The sequence below is a fragment of the Molothrus aeneus genome, chromosome 2 (genome assembly GCF_037042795.1).
Source record: "Molothrus aeneus isolate 106 chromosome 2, BPBGC_Maene_1.0, whole genome shotgun sequence".
NCBI classification, from domain to species: Eukaryota; Metazoa; Chordata; class Aves; order Passeriformes; family Icteridae; genus Molothrus; species Molothrus aeneus.
Window position 1 is genome coordinate 101229813 of NC_089647.1, and position 17892 is coordinate 101247704.

Consider the following 17892-nt stretch of genomic DNA (forward strand, 5'->3'; position numbering starts at 1 on the left):
ATTTAATCAGTGGTTCAAAATGAATCTTTATAATGCTTTTTACTTGGAGGGTTTGTTTTGTTTTTTAATCAGCTTACTCTGTCACTTTTACTTCACACTCTAGAAAATGAAGAAGTCAAAGAAACCACTTTACGAGAGCTTAAAATGCTTCGCACTTTGAAACAGGAGAACATTGTGGAGCTGAAGGAAGCCTTCAGAAGAAGAGGAAAATTATACTTAGTGTTTGAATATGTGGAAAAAGTGAGTTGAGTTTGTAGTATCCTTGCCACAGTTAAATTATCAGCTTACTAAAAATGTATTTAAAATGGCTTTTTTTAAAAAAAATTTAAGTGATCCTAATCTCTAAGGAGAAGCAGCAGAAACTTTATTGTAATATGTTGTGAGACAGCAACACTGATTTTACATCATGTCTTGGTATTTATTTTAAAAAATTCTTCCATTTGTGAATGCCAACATGTTAAAAATTATGCAGACTGGAATACATATGATTTGAAGAAAAATCTCCATCTGAACTCTTTAATCCAGTTTAATTGTAAAGCTGGATAACTGTCCTGTTATGTTGTGTAATGAGTCTTGACTTAGTCTTTTAAAACAAGATCATAGACTTTTGACCTTGGAATCTCTTTCAACTTTCTCCACCCTTCCCTGTTAAAAATAGGATTTATTTGTGTATTTCTGTAACAAGGCCACTATCAATAGTTGCTTAGAGGGATTTGGCAAAGACCACTGTCATTAACTCCAATCCTGACCTCATTTTGAAACTATTCCAAAATTTCTTTAGATTGGCCTACTACTGCCAAGCATCCTGATCTGTTTCCAGGGAGAAACAACCTAGAACAGATTGGTCTTTTGTCATTTTTGCAACCTTCTTGATGAAGGTAGACCTTCCCTCTGAATTCTAACCATTTAGCATTTCTTTAAAGAAACACTTAGGTGGTATTCAGATACACAGAGTAAAAGAAAATGCAGGTTTAAATATGTCTATAGCCTTCATGAGATACTGTTCTTTTGACTGAAGTTTTCATTTAATTTCCTGCCAGTGTGGTGTTGCAGTCTAGCTGAGAGCTAGTCCTCTGCAGTCAATTTTCTCTTATCTAAAAATTTCTCACCTTAAAATGGTGTCTCCTTTACATCAAGTTGACAACTTATTTTGTCATATAACTTGACTGCATAATGTGAGGTGACCTATATTAGCCCACAATTTGGCAGAAATCAGTTTTGGTTTTCACCAGCAGATCAGCAATTTCTAATGTGGTGGATCTTACTTGGATCTAACATTCAAAGTTTAACTTGTTTCACCCGTGTTCATTGTAATTGTTCCAGACACATGAAATGTCTTCGATCACGTACCAACTTAGAACATGTATTTAATTTTCTGTTGTAGTTGACTTGACTAAGCTATCTGGAGAAGTGGGTTGAAAGAGCAGCATAAATAAAAGATATTTAATTGATCTGATAAGGGGTATATATTAAAAAACTGGTTAAGATCAGTAAAAACACCAGGCTGCAATATCTATCATTATTTACATCAGAATAAAAGAATTTTGTAATAAAGATAGGCACCATGTCTAGTTTGTACATAATTTCATTTCTGTATTAATGTTCATCTTTCTTTTCAGTTAAACTTTGAAATAAATGAACATTTCTTATTTTCAGGTATCTTAAGTAGTGTCACCCATAGTTTCTTTCAAGACCAGGATGTTTCTGAATTCTTTGGATGAGGGAAAAATAGAAAGAATTAAATAAAATATGGTAGAGTAGACTAATCTTTTGTTTAACTGGTAATGAGCACTATGTGTTCTTCAGGGCATGTTAACTCTGCAATATTGAAATCCAGATTACTTAAATTCACATTTAGTCTAATCTCCTTTATTCATCCTCTCCTTAGTTAATATCTTCATGATTATATCTTCCTGTGTTGATGCTGTTATTTTGTTTTGTATTTGTAACACTAAATTCTTGACTTATCCAGATCCATAGCCTTCTGTGTGGACAAGAATCTAACTAAAATCAATATGGTTTCTTAGCAGAAAATTCCTTCCCTCAGATCTGAAGTGTGTTTGTAAGAAAACTCATGCTCAAGCACATAGGTTCCAGTATTTACTCTCAAACTGCAAAACTTAGAAATGTTCTGAAATATCATCAAAATCTCTACTGTTCATTAAAACGTCTTTCAAGAAAAACCTAAAAAATTTTACTTTACAGCTAAAGAAAATGTTTGTCAAAGACATGGTAAATTTACTTTTAATGAAAAATCTACAAATGCTCAGATCCATTATTAAATGAGTTGTGTAAGGCAATATAGCCAAAATACTCCTATTTCAGTGTTCAGTAAATTAAGATTTTTTTTTCCTCTCTTCAAGTGGGCTGCTGCTGCCCATTATTATTTCAGAAATCAGTATACAAACTTCATTGTACTTCTAATTGTGCAAAATTAGAGACAACTGTTAACATAATGGGAATCTAAGTGTTCTTTTTCAAAGAGGAAATGTACTAGTATAAACAGTAAGTTTAATTTCTTATTTATATCCACAAAATAGTTGATATGGCCGTAGTTGCTGTAGTGCCAAGATGTCCAAGATCACTACAACTGATCTGTAGCTATAGGATACTCCCTAGGTTTCCATTTATGCCCCTGTGAGGCATTTTTATATCTGTGTTACTTCATTTGCACTAAGAGGCTTGTGCTGTTTTACACCCACCCATATACACATACAGTTGATGATTCATGGTGGCCCTGCATGGTGTCAAAGTGGCAGAATTAACCTAATGAAGAGAGCAATGTGTTAAACCATTGTTGAATATTTACAAAATGCTTTGATTTGCTAAACTTTTTGTATGGCCTCACACCTGACCTGGTGTTTCTGTTTAAGCAATGTTCTGTAACTAAATGACTCTTCAGGTGTTTCAGGGAAAGTGGTTTGCTGGCAGTGTTTTAAGGATTTATGGTATATTTGTGGTTCACCTTTTAGGATTATTGTCTTCACAAGTGTTTTCTCCAGAATGAAAACAGCTAGAAAAATGCTTATGAATAAAATTCGCTCCTTGAATGCTAAACTACTGATTTTCCATAGCTGAGCTCTTTAGCCCAAATATGTTGCTTCAGAAGGATGAAAGCATGTTATCTTCCAGCAGCTAGAGTCTAGCTCTTTTAAATGATGTGTCTTTTAAATGTTTAGAATATGCTTGAATTGCTAGAAGAAATGCCAAATGGAGTTCCACCAGAAAAAGTGAAAAGCTACATCTACCAGCTGATTAAAGCAATTCATTGGTGCCATAAGAATGATATTGTTCATAGAGGTAAGTGTGTACTTCTCCACGTGGAATAAGGCCCTTTCTAAAGGGAAACATCTTACAGCTTGAAGTAATTTGCATTTACCATAAATATAAGCAATTGCTTTCTATCAGCAGAAAAAAAAATGTAAATTTGGCTGGGTCTTAAGTCTACTGCATGGCTCCAGGTCATTTTAAAATGAAATTTATCTACACAAAATATTTGCTGTCCACTGTCTTTGGGAAGTGATAAGCACAGCAGGCTGTAACTGCAGGAACAGACAGTGTCTAAGAAAAAGGATTTCTTTTTAACGTTTCATGGCAATCAGTCATTTCACTTTTGAATCTGATAATAGAATATTAGAAGAGAAATAACCTAAAACTAAAAACTTGGTCCCCCATGTTCTACTTCTTGAGGCAGTTCCTCTCAGCTCCCTTGAGTTTCAGCTCTGTATATTTACTTTCTTCCTAAGCTTCAAGCACTTAGAGTACACATCTTGATTAATTACTTCATCTAGTTTTATGTACTTTATCCTGATTCAGTAAAATTGTATTTTGCTTTGTGACTTTGCAAGAGTAACATTTTTAATTAGTATTTCCAATAAGATAAAATCCTCACATAGTGTGCCTTTTATATTTAAGACCAGCACGATTCTGAAAATATTTTTAAAGTGTAATTTGAAAAATGTACTATATGTATAATGGAGGAATGAAAAAAGGGCTTAAAACTGGGCAAGACACTTTTTCTAAAGAAATTACAAGAGGTGGTCAAATGGTCATTATAACTGAAAATGTTGAGCACAACATACTTAATATTTTATTGGTTGACTGGATAGTTGAATATCAGTCCTTTCTTTTATTTTGCAATATGAAAGATGGATATTGGTTTTCTGCCCAGGAATATCTGTAAGCACATTTTATCCTTCCATATTTTGTTGGGAAACACTTTAGAAGACTTCAAAAGGCGGAAAATTAATTCTGCCTGTTCACAAACTGAATTGCTGGAAGCTGTTTCAGCAGTTGCTCTTGTAATGCTTCATTTATGATTGCATGAATATCTCTAAATAAGTTATAATGAAATAATATTTGTTGACAAAGTCCAAAATTGAGAGACATTAATAGCTTTTTTTTTCTTTCCACCCACTCTGATACTTCAGATATCAAGCCAGAGAATCTCTTAATAAGCCACAATGATGTTCTGAAGTTGTGTGACTTTGGTAAGTTTGGAAGATACCTGTTACTTACCCTTTTAAAGAAAATTTCTTGCAGTGCAGTTTTGCCTTATTTTGTAAGAGTTCTGCAGTATGTGCTGTTTAAAAGTCTTCTAGCAGTCAGAACTGATTACTGCTTCAGGTTTGGGGCTAGTATTTTAATTTGAAAGAATTCTGGTCTTAATTTGCAAACCCTGTGAAATACCTGTGTTAACATGTCTATAGAAACACTACATTTCTCTCTTCCTGTATTAGACAAGGTTTCTGCTTTTGACATTGCTGAGGCTCAGCTGAGGCATCAGCTCAGATGATGGAGCTGATCAGGAGGCTGGCAAAACTATAGGTTTATCTGGCCTGCGTATTAAAAGAAAAGATAATTATTACTTGTTCAGTAAAGACACAGTAAACTTGTACTTTCTATGTGTTTTCTGAACCATTGGCTTTTGTGGAATGTTATGCGTGTAGTTATAGATTTTTTTGTTACCTTAACTAAGGAATCATATGTCCAGCTGTGATTAATGACAGAATGACTGGAGTTCAGAGTCAGAGCTGTACATGTTAGGTTAACTCTGATGTTTTCTGACCCACCAATGCCTGTTTAATGTCAGCTGAAAGGCTTTGAAGAATCATCACCCAAGTACAAGGCAAACTTTGCCCATGTGAGTAATCCAAGAAGACAACAGGGCAGAATGTTCCAACAATCTGTATTTTTATTCTAAATGCTACATAAACACAGAATAAGATATTGTTCCATCTGAAAAGCCTACAGTTTGGCTTGGTAAATAAAAGCCAATTCCATAGTGTTTCCCCAAGGGCACTTTTCAGTAAGAACAGTTTGAAAGCTGTCATTTCAAACCTCTGCAATTTTGAATGAAAAGAAGAACCACTAACAAAACAAATGAAAATAGTTTTTAAGGAAGACAAGAAAGGTGTTTGTCATTTGCAGTGCTTATTTCTTTTAATCCTAAAGGCATTTTTGCTTAATCATTCAGAAACAATAACCATTCCAGGAAAAACCTTAGAATATTTGGTCCATGTAAGTTCTTTGAATTCAGTGCCATTTATTCTGCAGTGTAAGGTACTGCACAGCTCTGACAGAGTATCAGGATACTCTTTGTGGTGCTCCTGGTGCCTTTGCCTTTCTGGCACCCACAGGCCTCTTGTCTGCACCACTGTGGTTGCCCTCCCTTACCTTTCACTGATCATCAGGGTGTTGCCCCTGCCAAGCAAACCCCACTGAGGGACCAACCCACTGCCCTGTGCAGAGCTGAGCAACCAGCACAGGCTGTGCCCTGCACAGTGCACACCCCAGTCTGGGCTACCTCAGCACAAGCAGCAACAGCCAGTGGGAGTAAGGAGCATGAGTGGGTCTTTGTGGGAGCTGTGCACCCCACACATGCTTCCCTAACCTTCCCTCCCTTCCTCCCTCCCTATTTTTTTTGGATGAGGGATGTCCCTGCTTCAAGGTAATGCCATTAGAGTTGGCGTCACCTGACAGAACTTGTGTCAACATCCACTGTGCAGCAGAATTGCAGGAAAATAAAAAGCCAGACAAATGGTATGGTCATGTTTTGGACATCAGTTTTTGCACCAGATAGAGATGATGTGAATTCTGCCAGCAGTGGTGCACTGTGTGCTGTGTTGGCTTGCTCATGCTGTGTGCTCCAGCCATGTTCTCTTTCTGCTGCTGGAAAAGATGTGCAGTCACAATGTACTCAGAGTGATCAGCATAATATCAAGGCAGGCAAACTGTTACTGGTATTTCTGTGGTTCTTAATGTTCATGTGGATTAGTTTTAATTTTAATTGGCCTTTCAGTTTTAGTTGAATTTAAAATTCTGAGGAACTCTTGTAAGATGGAATCAGTTTTACTTTTTTAGTGTTATTACTAATTGACTTAATTGCTAGTAGGTTAAGCTGTTACTGTAAAGTACATGTCAGTATGGTGTTAACCACAAGTGTTTCCTGAGCGTGCAGAGATTAGGATATAAGGATTTGCCTTGTAGCATGTTATGATATCCTGTCTGACTACCTTGCTTGATTCATGTTTTGGAACACGGGTACAATGTCACATTCCTCATGTGATTACAAATGCAAAGAAAAGGATAATGCATCCCTTTGCAATAGCCCAGTGGACAAAACCAGTTAGAGCAGAAAAGATCATAAATTTTTAACGAGATAATTCTTCATAATCCTTGTGCCATGTGTTCTGTACATACCGTGCTAAATAAAATTGAGATTGGTTGTTGTGTTTGCCTGGACACATGTTGTGTGGGTGTCATTTCTGCCAATAGAAGTGGAAAAAGAGAACAGTACAAAGTGCTGATTACAGGAGATGCATCTGACTGTTGGAAATAATTCAGTTTTCTGACTAGTGTGTTTTGCTTTTTCAACACCAGGGCTTCAAAATTGCTTGTTTTAGCAATCTCTTAATTTCTGTATGGTGTGTAAGCATAGAAATCGTGAAACAAGGGACTGGAAAAGACCTCAAGAAATCCTCTAGTTTTTCCACCTACTCAAAGAAAGGATTAAGAATGTCTGTGTCATTCTTGACAGGTGTTTGCTTAGTATATTCTTAAAATTCTGAATAATAGAGGTTCCCTAGTGTTCCTAGGCATCTATTAAAGTACTTAGATGTCATTAAGATTAGAATGCTTTACCTTATATCTAACTTAAATGTACCTTGTTTCTCTGTAAGAAAGTGACAACCTCCTCCTTTTTTTTCTTACATCTTTTTCCTTGACATCTCTCCTACCATGTTCTGAATTGTTTAAAGTCCTTTCCTGAAATTTCTGATTTTGCTTTTTTCTTTCTGCAGCATGATGCCTTTGCAAATGCTGTTGTTTTCATAGTTGCTGTCACCCAAATCTCCTCCTATCTTCATCTTCTAATCTGTTCCTGCTTGCTGTTTAGAGTTGATCTAATCTCCCTAGCTTCCTTCTCCTATTTCTATATTCCTGATACCTCAGCACAATTGGGGAGAAGGAAAAGTAAGCAAACTCCATCATAACCAGAAATAATTGTTCCCATAGAAAGATGTGTGTTCCTGAACTGTTAGTTCTGTCCATCGTCTTTCTGCATGGTGTCATGGGGTCAGAGCAAATTTAATCTATAAAAGGCATCACCTGACAGTAAAGAGGTGACACTGAAGCTCACGATGATAACTTTGCTTTCTGTCTTGCCACATCAAATCCATGCTGCTCCTGGCCTATAAAGTTAGGGGTTGATTTTTCAGGCTACATTAGCTGTTTCTGGACATAATAGCTCCTGTCTGTGACCAAGTTCGGATGGACTGGCCTGGAAGGAGGAGGATGAAACTTTCACCTGTTTATTCTTCTGATGCACAGGAGCTCATGTGCTATCAGATCCATGTGTTACATCAGCACATGTATTTATTTCTATTATGTGACAACCTTTTTCCTTTCTTCCCCTCCCCCTTTCAGCCTGGGGTTTCCCACATTTTGACTGTCCCATTTCTTTGGTGTAGCTCCTGTTTGTCTTCCCTCTGTTCTTTAAACACATGAATGAAAGATTTTCCACTGCCAAGATTAATCAGATAGCTTGTAATTTGAAACAGAAATGGGGCTGCCTAAGCAGTTCTAAATATAGTAATATTTCAAAATTCAATCAATCCCCATGTTGGAAGTTAAAAAACAATCCATTCCAGCTTTTCTGCAGCAGCACCAGTTATGTTCATTGGACTTTATGGGAACAGATATGAATTCTTATGTTTGAATATGTTTGAATCCATTCCTCATCATACTCATCCCATCTTTTAGTTTACTAGCACTTGAAGTTAGAGGTATCTTGCAAAAAGTAACAGCTGTAACCTATGTCATTAACAAATTTATAATTGTTTTCTATGGTCACTAGTCTAATAATAATAATAATAATAGTCTGCATCCAAAATTTTACTTCATCTTGTAGTAAATTAATATTCAACAGGGGTGAGTGGAATTGGGCTTCTTCACACTAAGCTTTACACTTTCAGAATACTAAAAACCATTTTAAAACTTTTTAAATTACAACCTTACAAAACATAATTGAATGGAAAAGGCAATTTTGGCAGCTTCTGCTCAGGAACTCAGATATAAAGAAAAACATCTATTGCATTTAAGTAGGACTTACTGAGTCAGTAAATAAAGATATGCCTTATTCTTCTGCAACACAGGAAATTTTACTATTTCTTCATTGTTCATGCAATAATGGAAAGATTTACAGTGATTTCACTGAAGGGAATTTTGAACTGTGTTTTAATGCCACATCCCCATAAGAAAGCATCTTGGAAATGCTGCTTCTGCATTTCAGTCCCAAAAGTTTGTCTCACTTTGAGCTTTAGTGTGGAACTGACACCTGTGGAGCCTTGCTGCTGAGATCTGTCTGTCCTGTGTCACCCAATTGTTAATTATTTATTTGAAAACAGTAAGATTTGATACTTCTTGAAAATAGTGCTAATATCTGTCCTGGAGTACTTCTACATGAAAAATTCAGTAACATTATTGTGGTGCTTGGCTGACTTTTAATGAATGGAGGAGAATAAAAATAAAAGTTCAAATTATTCCTACAAATGGATATTCCAGACACTTTTCTGTCAGCCAGTGGTCATAATTGTACACCTTAGGACAGTAGGGAATTTTTGGTACAATTGCAAATAAGTATACGTTTTAATTTTTTTTTTAATTCTTAACAAAATTATGTGAATAAAGAAGTTAATTTGGATATGCTTTCAGATCCTAATTCATTAAGAACTTTGTTGTGAATGTGATGCTAAAGCAGTTGATAAGCCAAAACATGTGGAGTGAGCCAAGTGCAGATACAAACAGTATTGCTGGTTTTCCTAGACCTCCTGCATTTTACAGTTTTGAGGAGATGACCATTTTCCTTGCCAAGCCCGGGAGGCAGTGTCCTTAGATGAGAATAATTTGTTGTTTTTTGACCAGTTTAAAAAATCAAAGACAGTAGTAGTTAGGATCAATGACCAGAAGAGTCTAGTACACATGCATGTGTAATGTTTCTAAAGTTATGAATCTTCTTCTGCAAACAGTGAAATGTAGTGTAATATTTCAATAGCTGACATGGCATACTGCCAGTTAACTCTTATCAGTCTGTTTTGATTACATGATAGCATACAGAGTAATAGCAAAACCCTACTGACTTGTGAGATAGTACACAAGTAAGGGAGTCAATAAAGCAGACATGCTGACTTTCACTGTTGTATCAATAAAAGCTTGCATTTCAGTAGGCAAGCAGTTGTTGGAGACATCATTCTGCAGCAGGGGTTGTAAACAACTTGCTTCTATATAAATAGACATGACCTCTTCTGCCAAAATCAGTGGTGATGCAGGTATTGTTTTGAAAATGGGATACAATCTTTCTCACTGTTTCTCCGACAGGCTTTGCTCGGAATCTCTCTGAAGGAAGCAATGCTAACTATACAGAGTATGTGGCTACCAGATGGTACCGCTCACCTGAACTCCTGCTTGGGTAAGAACACTTTGAGAACTGCCATAATAAACCTCTACTGATTCTATAGGGGTTTTCAGCACCTTTTGTAAGCTTTGCCTGTGGAGAACTGAGTTTGATTTAAAGGCAAGGTTTCAAGAGCTTCCAGAGTTTCATTAATTTTTGTTCATTTCCAGTAAGTCAGTATGAATCATCAACATATTGACCTGTCTTGAGCTGAGCAGTGTTTACCTGACCAAAATATTAGGCTGAATTATAAAAGATGTACTTCCAGCTCCTGCACCCCATTCCCAGTTCTTTCAGAAGAGGATTCCATGGTAGCCCTCTAGCCTGGAATGTTCCATCAGCCTATGCCTGTGGACATCACATAGCAATGGCAGTACAGCTTTTACAATGCAACATTCCTAGTTATCTTCATCCTTTGTGTCAGAACTGTATTAGGAAGGAATTTTTTTTGCTCAGAGGTGGTGAGGCTCTGAACAGGTTGCCCAGAGAAGCTGTGGGTGCCCCATCCCTGGCAGTGTCAAGATCAAGTTGAATGGGGCTCTGAGCGTCCTGATCTAGTGGAAGGTGTCCCTGCCCAGATGAGGGGGATTGGAATGAAATGATCTTCAATGGTCCCTTCCAACCTAAAACTTTCTATGATTCTGTGCTTTGGTTTTCATTTGTAGTTACTCTTTGCCAGCACTGCTGAAGTCACTCAAAAGGAAGGTGCTAGATTTTTAGTAGTTAGGAAGAATTTATTGAAGGAGGCTGTATAAATCATTTTAATAAAGCACTGAGAAGTTAGCATTGCATTGACTGCAAAAGTATTAGTTACATGAGTAGCCTCGGCCAGAAAATTTACTATTGCTCCTTTATTGATCTGTAAAATGAGCATTTTACTACCTCACAAAGTAAAACAGATTTTGAGATACTAAATGAACAAATTCATGATATACTAAATTAACAAATTCAAGGGCAAAGGAAGAGGAAAAAAATTTGGAGATCTGTGATTTGTGATCTTCCCATTACAGTCAAGTTAAACAGAGCATTAATCTAAACTACGTGAACGCTCTCCCAGAATACAATTCCAATATACAGTGCATGTGTATTTATATATGTATATTCTTAAAACAAGGAACTGTTAGCCACAGGATGACTCTAAACATTTCTGGTCACTCCTAAGAGTCTTTAAGCCCATGTTAAGTCCTTCTGGGAAACAAGCCTTTGTTGGAACATTTGATTAACACTGAGCTAGATATTTTTTGAACAGGTGAATAATTAAGTAATAATTATTCTGTCAATAAAGTCATCCCAGTGTTCCCAGAGCTGTGCTGATCTTAATCAAATTTGTTGGCAGTTGTTTTCTTGTGTGCATAATAGTATCTTAAAGTTGCTATTAAAAAACTCTAAGCTCAATTTTTCATGTTTTGGAGAAAACAGTAAAGCTTCTAGTGAAGTGTGTATGTACATTTATAAGTATAAATAAAAGACTGGAAAAATAGCATAAATTTTGACCTTTTTAGATACAAACAATTTTTTCTGTCTCTAGTAGTAATGAGTATTTAGGAGGAAAGACATGAAAAGCTTGACAGACACAGTATTAGTCTGACCTGCATTTTCTGAAGCTGTTTTGTTGGCAGAGGAAATTTAGCATGAATTATGTCTGTTTGTAGTTGACTAAATCTGTTTGATTAGCTTCTAGAGAAAGGGGGGGATTTGTGTATTTAATGTTTCAATTGTGCTTGTGTGTGTCTTTAAAGCCAAGTTTTTCTGGCAAAGTGATGCCTGTTTCTTGGCAATTCTCTTCTGTTTCCCAGGCATTCATCTTTCCCATTCCCCCTTTCCTTACATTTACCAAATTTTTATAAGCATCTAGTACTCAGAAATCTTCACAGGTTTATTAACTACATTCAGTTTAACAAATACAGTTTTACTTTTTCAATTTTGAAAATGTGTCCCAGAGAGGTTTTTGTTTAGTGATAACATTCAAGACCTAAATTTCAGGAGACGAAAGAAAATTGCTCCATAATTATTCACAGAACATCTAAAATCTACTCATTTTGGAGAGCCTCAGGTAACTACTGTTAGTGGAGTACTCTGTACCCTTTGATGACAAAATATTGCTAAAAGCCAGTAGATTTTAAAGCATGCTAAATTACTAGATGAAAACATGTTTTGGAGAATCTAATATGTTCAGGCATAGACTGTAGTGCTTCTCAGGTATGGTCTGTCTGTGCTATAGGAGTTATTTTCATTTGTCCAGCCATGTCACTTTTGCATTTTTTTGTCTGCTGTGATCTGACCAGACTGATCCTGACAATCAGCAGAAAAGAAGTCTTGAGTTTTCCTTTTCAAATAACAATGCTGCAGTTTGTATTGCCTTAAGAAATGGCTGTTTTCTGATTTGCTTGTTTGACTACAGACTAAATAGTGAAATGTTGTTAACTTTTAGTGGTTCAACTTCCTTTGTTCTTGAGAGCAAGGAAAGGTAATGGTCCATTCCTCAAAGGAGTTTTAGCCCATCCCTCAGTTGTAACCCCAGCTTGTTCTACAGTAACCCAGTCTACAGCAACCTTTTCCCCATTTCACATTTTAGTGGAGAAAACTGTGTATTAAAGGAGTTGCAAGCAAAGATGTATTTGGGTTTTTGTCATAATAAAAGGGGAAGATTTTTACCTGTACTCTCACTGTTTTGCCTACAGAGCCTTGGCTTTGGAGTCCATTTTTTGCCTGTGTTGCCTTGTGCACTGGGAAGGAAAACTGGGCCTTACTTTGAGTCATTCTGACCTAGTGGGTGGGTTGGACTAGCAGCACCCTAAAAGGGTCAAACACTGAGTCTCAGCAAATCCACAGGGAGCCACTGTGCAGGATTATGAACCCCAAACAAATGAGGAGCCCCACTGAGCAGTAGTGGTACCTGAGGAATTGTGACATGGTCTGCTTTGCCTCTGGTGGTTCTCTGTTGCAGTCTCTTCCAGTGGGGCAAACCTTTGATTTTGGGGTGATTGTTGTGAGAGAACTACAGTGTCTCATGGCACATTCTCTAAGGCAAGTGGTTCTTGAAGTTTTGGTGCCTTACTTCAGCTTTCCCAGCTGCCGTAGAGTCCTGCAGCAGTTTCACTTTGGCTATTGTCCACCTAGAAATGCTTTCTCACCTTCACCTAAAGGGTTTACTGTTCCTCTGGCCAAGTGTCCTCCCCACAAGTGAAGTAAATAATCATGAGTAATCAAATCAATGGGGAAGAGTCAAACTATATATATTTTTTTTTTTTTAGTTTGAGGATGTTCTTTCTCTAAACATCATTATCAGCAATATAAGGAAGGAGTGAAAGACATAGATTTAGGATAGGATTTGTCACCTGCAACTCTTGGTGCTGTCTTACTCCAGAAAAAGGCAAGCCAGCTGTAATTTAAATCTCTTGAAACAGAATTTGAGTTACTGGATTAAAAGTTTCAAAAAGAAGAGACTCAGTGAAATATGTTTTCAGTTCAATCTTTGTTCCAGATTTTTTGTTTTATATGCCTTTCTTTGACATGAAAAGCATTCTCCAGTCATTTTATTCAAAATCTAAACATTTGAAAGGCATTATTGGAATAATAGGGGTATTTACAAATTTTTTTTACAAATTCAACAAGCAACAATCTGGGTGTATACAAAAGCGCTCTCCCCAAACCCCAGCCTGTGGCTTTGCTCCCAAACAGGAATTTATGATGTTTTCATTGCTTCCTCACTTGTTTTTTCTATCAAATAGTTTTCAGGAGAACTCTGTTTTCTTGCTAATTATAATTTTTGTGTATAAATGCTGAAATAAAGATTTCTTATAATTTCTGTTCTCCCAGTGGCCAGACCCAGAATGCCCATCCACCTATTAAGCACAATCAAACGAGATGTAATGCAGGAACAGAGTGCACGCATGAGCTCTAGAGAGAAGGGAAGTTAGTGGTAGTTTACCTGTGAGTGGAGAATGCTTTGTAGTCAAAAAGGTTATTCTTGTGTGCAAGATTTTTCAAAAAGAACAAGGTCCCTGGGGGCACTTGAGAATCCATCTCCTGCCTTTTCAAGCAGTGATAGATACATCAGGAAATCTAGGGCAGAAACAGAGGGCTTGGTTTTTGAGGTAGTTTGCTTAATAATAAAGTTTGTTTTTCTGTGTTGTGAGGAGGAGTGCCATGGGAAATACGGCAAATGAATTGAAGCAGCTCAGTAAGAAGGCAGTGGCAGCGGGTAACAAACATTTTCTTTTTGCTTGGCAGAGCCCCTTATGGCAAGGCTGTGGATATGTGGTCTGTAGGCTGCATCCTGGGGGAGCTGAGCGACGGGCAGCCGCTGTTCCCTGGCGAGAGTGAGATTGACCAGCTCTTCACCATTCAGAAGGTGCTGGGCCCACTGCCAGCCGAGCAGATGAAGCTCTTCTACAGCAACCCACGCTTCCATGGCTTGCGGGTAAGGGAAAGCTTTGTTCTTTTTTCTCATTTTTCTTATTTACTTGTGTGAAGTGCTGCAAAGGTTCTTTACATTTGCATTGTGCGTTATCTGCTGCCTACGTTTCTGGGTAAGTATAGGATGTAGAGATTATAAAGCATTCATAAGTCAAAGTAAAATTCTGATTACACCAGAAGTGTAAGTTATTTGTTTTCTTGTTAAAAGTATTGTAAGTTATTTGTTTTCTTGTTAAAAGTTGTTTAAAGATTTTCTTTCGTTTCTTAGATATTTTTGGCATGCAGTTTACTTCTTATACCCAATCTAACATTGCCCTGCCAGGTTTGCACTGGAAAGTTTAGTGGCAAAGCTCTGTAAGGTCAGGATGTGGAAAATTTAGGACTGTTGTCTATAAGCTATTTTGTTGGGAAAATCAGAGCTGTAGATGCTACTACCATGGCAGAAGAGCTTTTTGCCTTTTGACTTACATTCCTGGGGAGTTTATGTAAGTCTCTTGAGTAAAAAAGCTCTTCCTACTGAGAGCATTGTTCTCTTCAAGGGTTTGCCAATATAATATAATGACAGAGACTCACTTGTGTGAAGATCTACCCAAGCTGGGATATGCAATATGGCAAAATACCAGTATCAATAAATAAATATTAGCTCTGTTACTTTTAACAGTACCTGGTCAGTGATTGTACTCATGTTTCCTTGTAATTCAGTTTTGGTTGTCCTTTCTTTATTGATCAGTGTTGCTTGGAAAGGTGAGTTTATGATCTCAGTAATATTCTGAAATCTGTAGTATAAATCATATGAAGAGACATATGAGGGTTTTAGGAGACCTGATCTGTGCTAAAGACTCAAGATTTGAGTTTTACTCTGAGAAAGAGAAAATGTGAGAATGTGAAAGGGAAGGAATGGGGACCTAGTTCTGTTAAAGCATGTTCAAAGTTGCCACAAATTTGTTTTAGCTAACAGTGATAAGAAAGGAGTTGGCTTAAGATGTTAGGGTATTTATTTTAGGTATAAGAATAACTGATTCTGAAGAGATTTTGTTGAAGTTTGTAGACCCTTCAAGAGTGGAGGGTTTAAAAAAAATTATTAGACAAGTATTTCTTGCAAGGTCCTGTTTGTATTTCATCCTGTTTAAAACAGTGAGTTGGATGATGTTTTTGTATGAGAAATTTATAACCCCTTCTCAGGAAAACAACACTTTAAAAATTGTGAGTCAAATAAATTACTGCCTCTTCAACATCATTTTACAGCATTTCTGATTGTGAAGTGTAATCTTGTTTGGATAAATGCTCTGTGATGTCTTAAGATGAAATATCTTTGTTTTGTACCTTTAAAATACAATAATTCAAGAAGACAGCACAGACCTGATGTGATTAGCACAAGGCTCAGAGTTATGAGTCTGTTCTCATCCCGGATCAGTGGTTCAGTGCTTGGCCTCAGACGTGTTCCTGCCTTCTTAGTCCCATCTGTAATGTCAGGATGCTGCTGATGTGGACAGGGCCATATGGCTCCTCATTGAGAGTATTTTTTAGAATTGAAGTGAAGTCTGAATAATGGCTTAAACATCAAAAAAACTACAAAAATTATTTGTTTGAAATATCATATTCATTAGTTAATTTGTGAGAAAAAATTATCCTGTGCTATAAGACAGCCTTAAAAGTACATTTTTTCTGAATGTAGCTTAATTTTCTGAATGTAGTGCTTAATAGTGAAAGATTTTCTGTTGCAGAGCAGATAGTAGGTATGCTGTGATCAAGCCAATTATTACTTACAAGCTGGATTTGGTGCTGGATATTCTCAAGATAGAAACTAGCCCATGATGTGAAATTTTTTTATATGTTTAGACTTTGTGAATTTCTATATTACCCTAAGTGAATAGTACCATATTGTAAAATAGGATTAAAAAATTCTCTTCAAAACAGCATGGATCCAAACACAGATTTGCAAACTTGTCTTTTCTTTCTACTCATATCCTCCATATATATGTATATAACACAGTTTTCCTTGCTCCTGAGGTTTAGGGAGTATTTAGTGATCTCTCTTCAATTCTTTTGAGGAGGAAAACATCCAGGGTATGTTGAAGACATAAGGAAGTAAAATAATATGGGATCAGAAACTACCAATAGGCTCATGACTTTACAGAAAATTGTGAGTGGCAATGTAGGGATATAAATATTTGTTCTACCAATAAGTTACATGAGGAATGTGAACAATTACAGTGACAAGCCACTGATGCTTTGCATGGCTTTGGCACATTTTCCTGTTTCCCTAATCATTCTAGATATAAAAGCTTCTTTATGATTGTCACTCCACAGGAAGACACAAACATTTTACAATTTGATTTATGTTAAAATTGGAGGAAGCGTGGAAGCCTTGTTTTACCCAAGCTACTGTCGAGGATCAATATAGCAGACTTGGACTTTAAAAAATTCTCAATTATTAGTAAACCACTTCAAAATAAAGCAAAGTCAAAAGAAAAATACAGAGACTATTTAGGAATAAAAGCATTCAAACTAATGTTCTTCCATTTTTCTTCAAAGTTCACAAAATATAATTAATGAAAAGTAACACTGGTACAACTAATGGATGCCCCCAGCAGTGTGCACTGCTTCTCATGGTGTTGCCAGCAGCATGACCACAGCAGTAACCCTGAAACTCAAATCCTTGAGCTTTTGCCTTTTTTCACTAAAAATACTTGGGAATTGTTCGTTCATGTATAGTATTATGTTAATGTTTTGTATTATTTAGTAATGTTTAGTTTAATGTTTAGTATTATGAATGAGTAGTACTGTATTTGCACTCTCAAATTATCTCTGAGCTATTTTTAACCTTTTTTTTAAAATAAATATTTTACTTATGTTAGTTCTGAATCTATTTTAAACCTCCTGTCAATCATAGTGCCACCAAAAAAAATATTAGGTTGATTATTTCTCACTTGAGAATGACTTCTTGGCTGCCCTAACAATCAAGAATACTTTTTTTGGTTGACTAGATGCTTACCACACATCTAGAATTATTTGTTTCACTATAATATTTTATAGTTTTCATAAACAACTAAATTTTTCAGTGCTTAGGATTCCCATTAATTACATGTCTTGATTCACTAGTTTCCATTTTTTTAAACATTGTATTCATGCATTACCTTGTTTACATGATCAGTATATTTACAGTGTATTTTTTACAGTTTCCAGCAGTCAATCATCCACAGTCTTTAGAGAGAAGATACTTGGGAATTTTAAGTGGTGTATTGCTTGATCTTATGAAGGTAGGAAAATGTCTTTTTTTCTCTGTCTGTGATATGTAAGAAAATACATAAGTCACTTTTTACCTTTTTTCTTACATAATGCATCTTAGAAGGACTTTGGAAACTCCATTTTGAGATATTTTGATTCCACCATTGTTTGTAGTAAGGCTTTGTATTTCCTAGGAATCAGGAAAATATCCCTTGCAAATGCCAGGAGAGTCTGTTCAATTTTAACTGATTCGATAAAGAATATGTAGCCCAGACAAAGCATCGTCACCATCC

General features: G+C 36.3%; 1 protein-coding gene across 2 annotated transcripts in view; it reads left to right on the plus strand.

The window, feature by feature from the left end:
* The window catches only part of CDKL5 (cyclin dependent kinase like 5), a 127484-nt gene that overhangs the window by 78906 nt on the left and 30686 nt on the right, over window positions 1-17892 (plus strand). For both annotated transcript variants that reach the window (XM_066545402.1, XM_066545403.1), the window contains exons 5-10: window positions 104-240; window positions 3180-3300; window positions 4431-4490; window positions 9877-9967; window positions 14186-14375; window positions 17551-17631. In XM_066545402.1, coding sequence (XP_066401499.1) covers window positions 104-240; window positions 3180-3300; window positions 4431-4490; window positions 9877-9967; window positions 14186-14375; window positions 17551-17631 — 680 coding nt within the window. The remainder of the gene's footprint in view (window positions 1-103; window positions 241-3179; window positions 3301-4430; window positions 4491-9876; window positions 9968-14185; window positions 14376-17550; window positions 17632-17892) is intronic.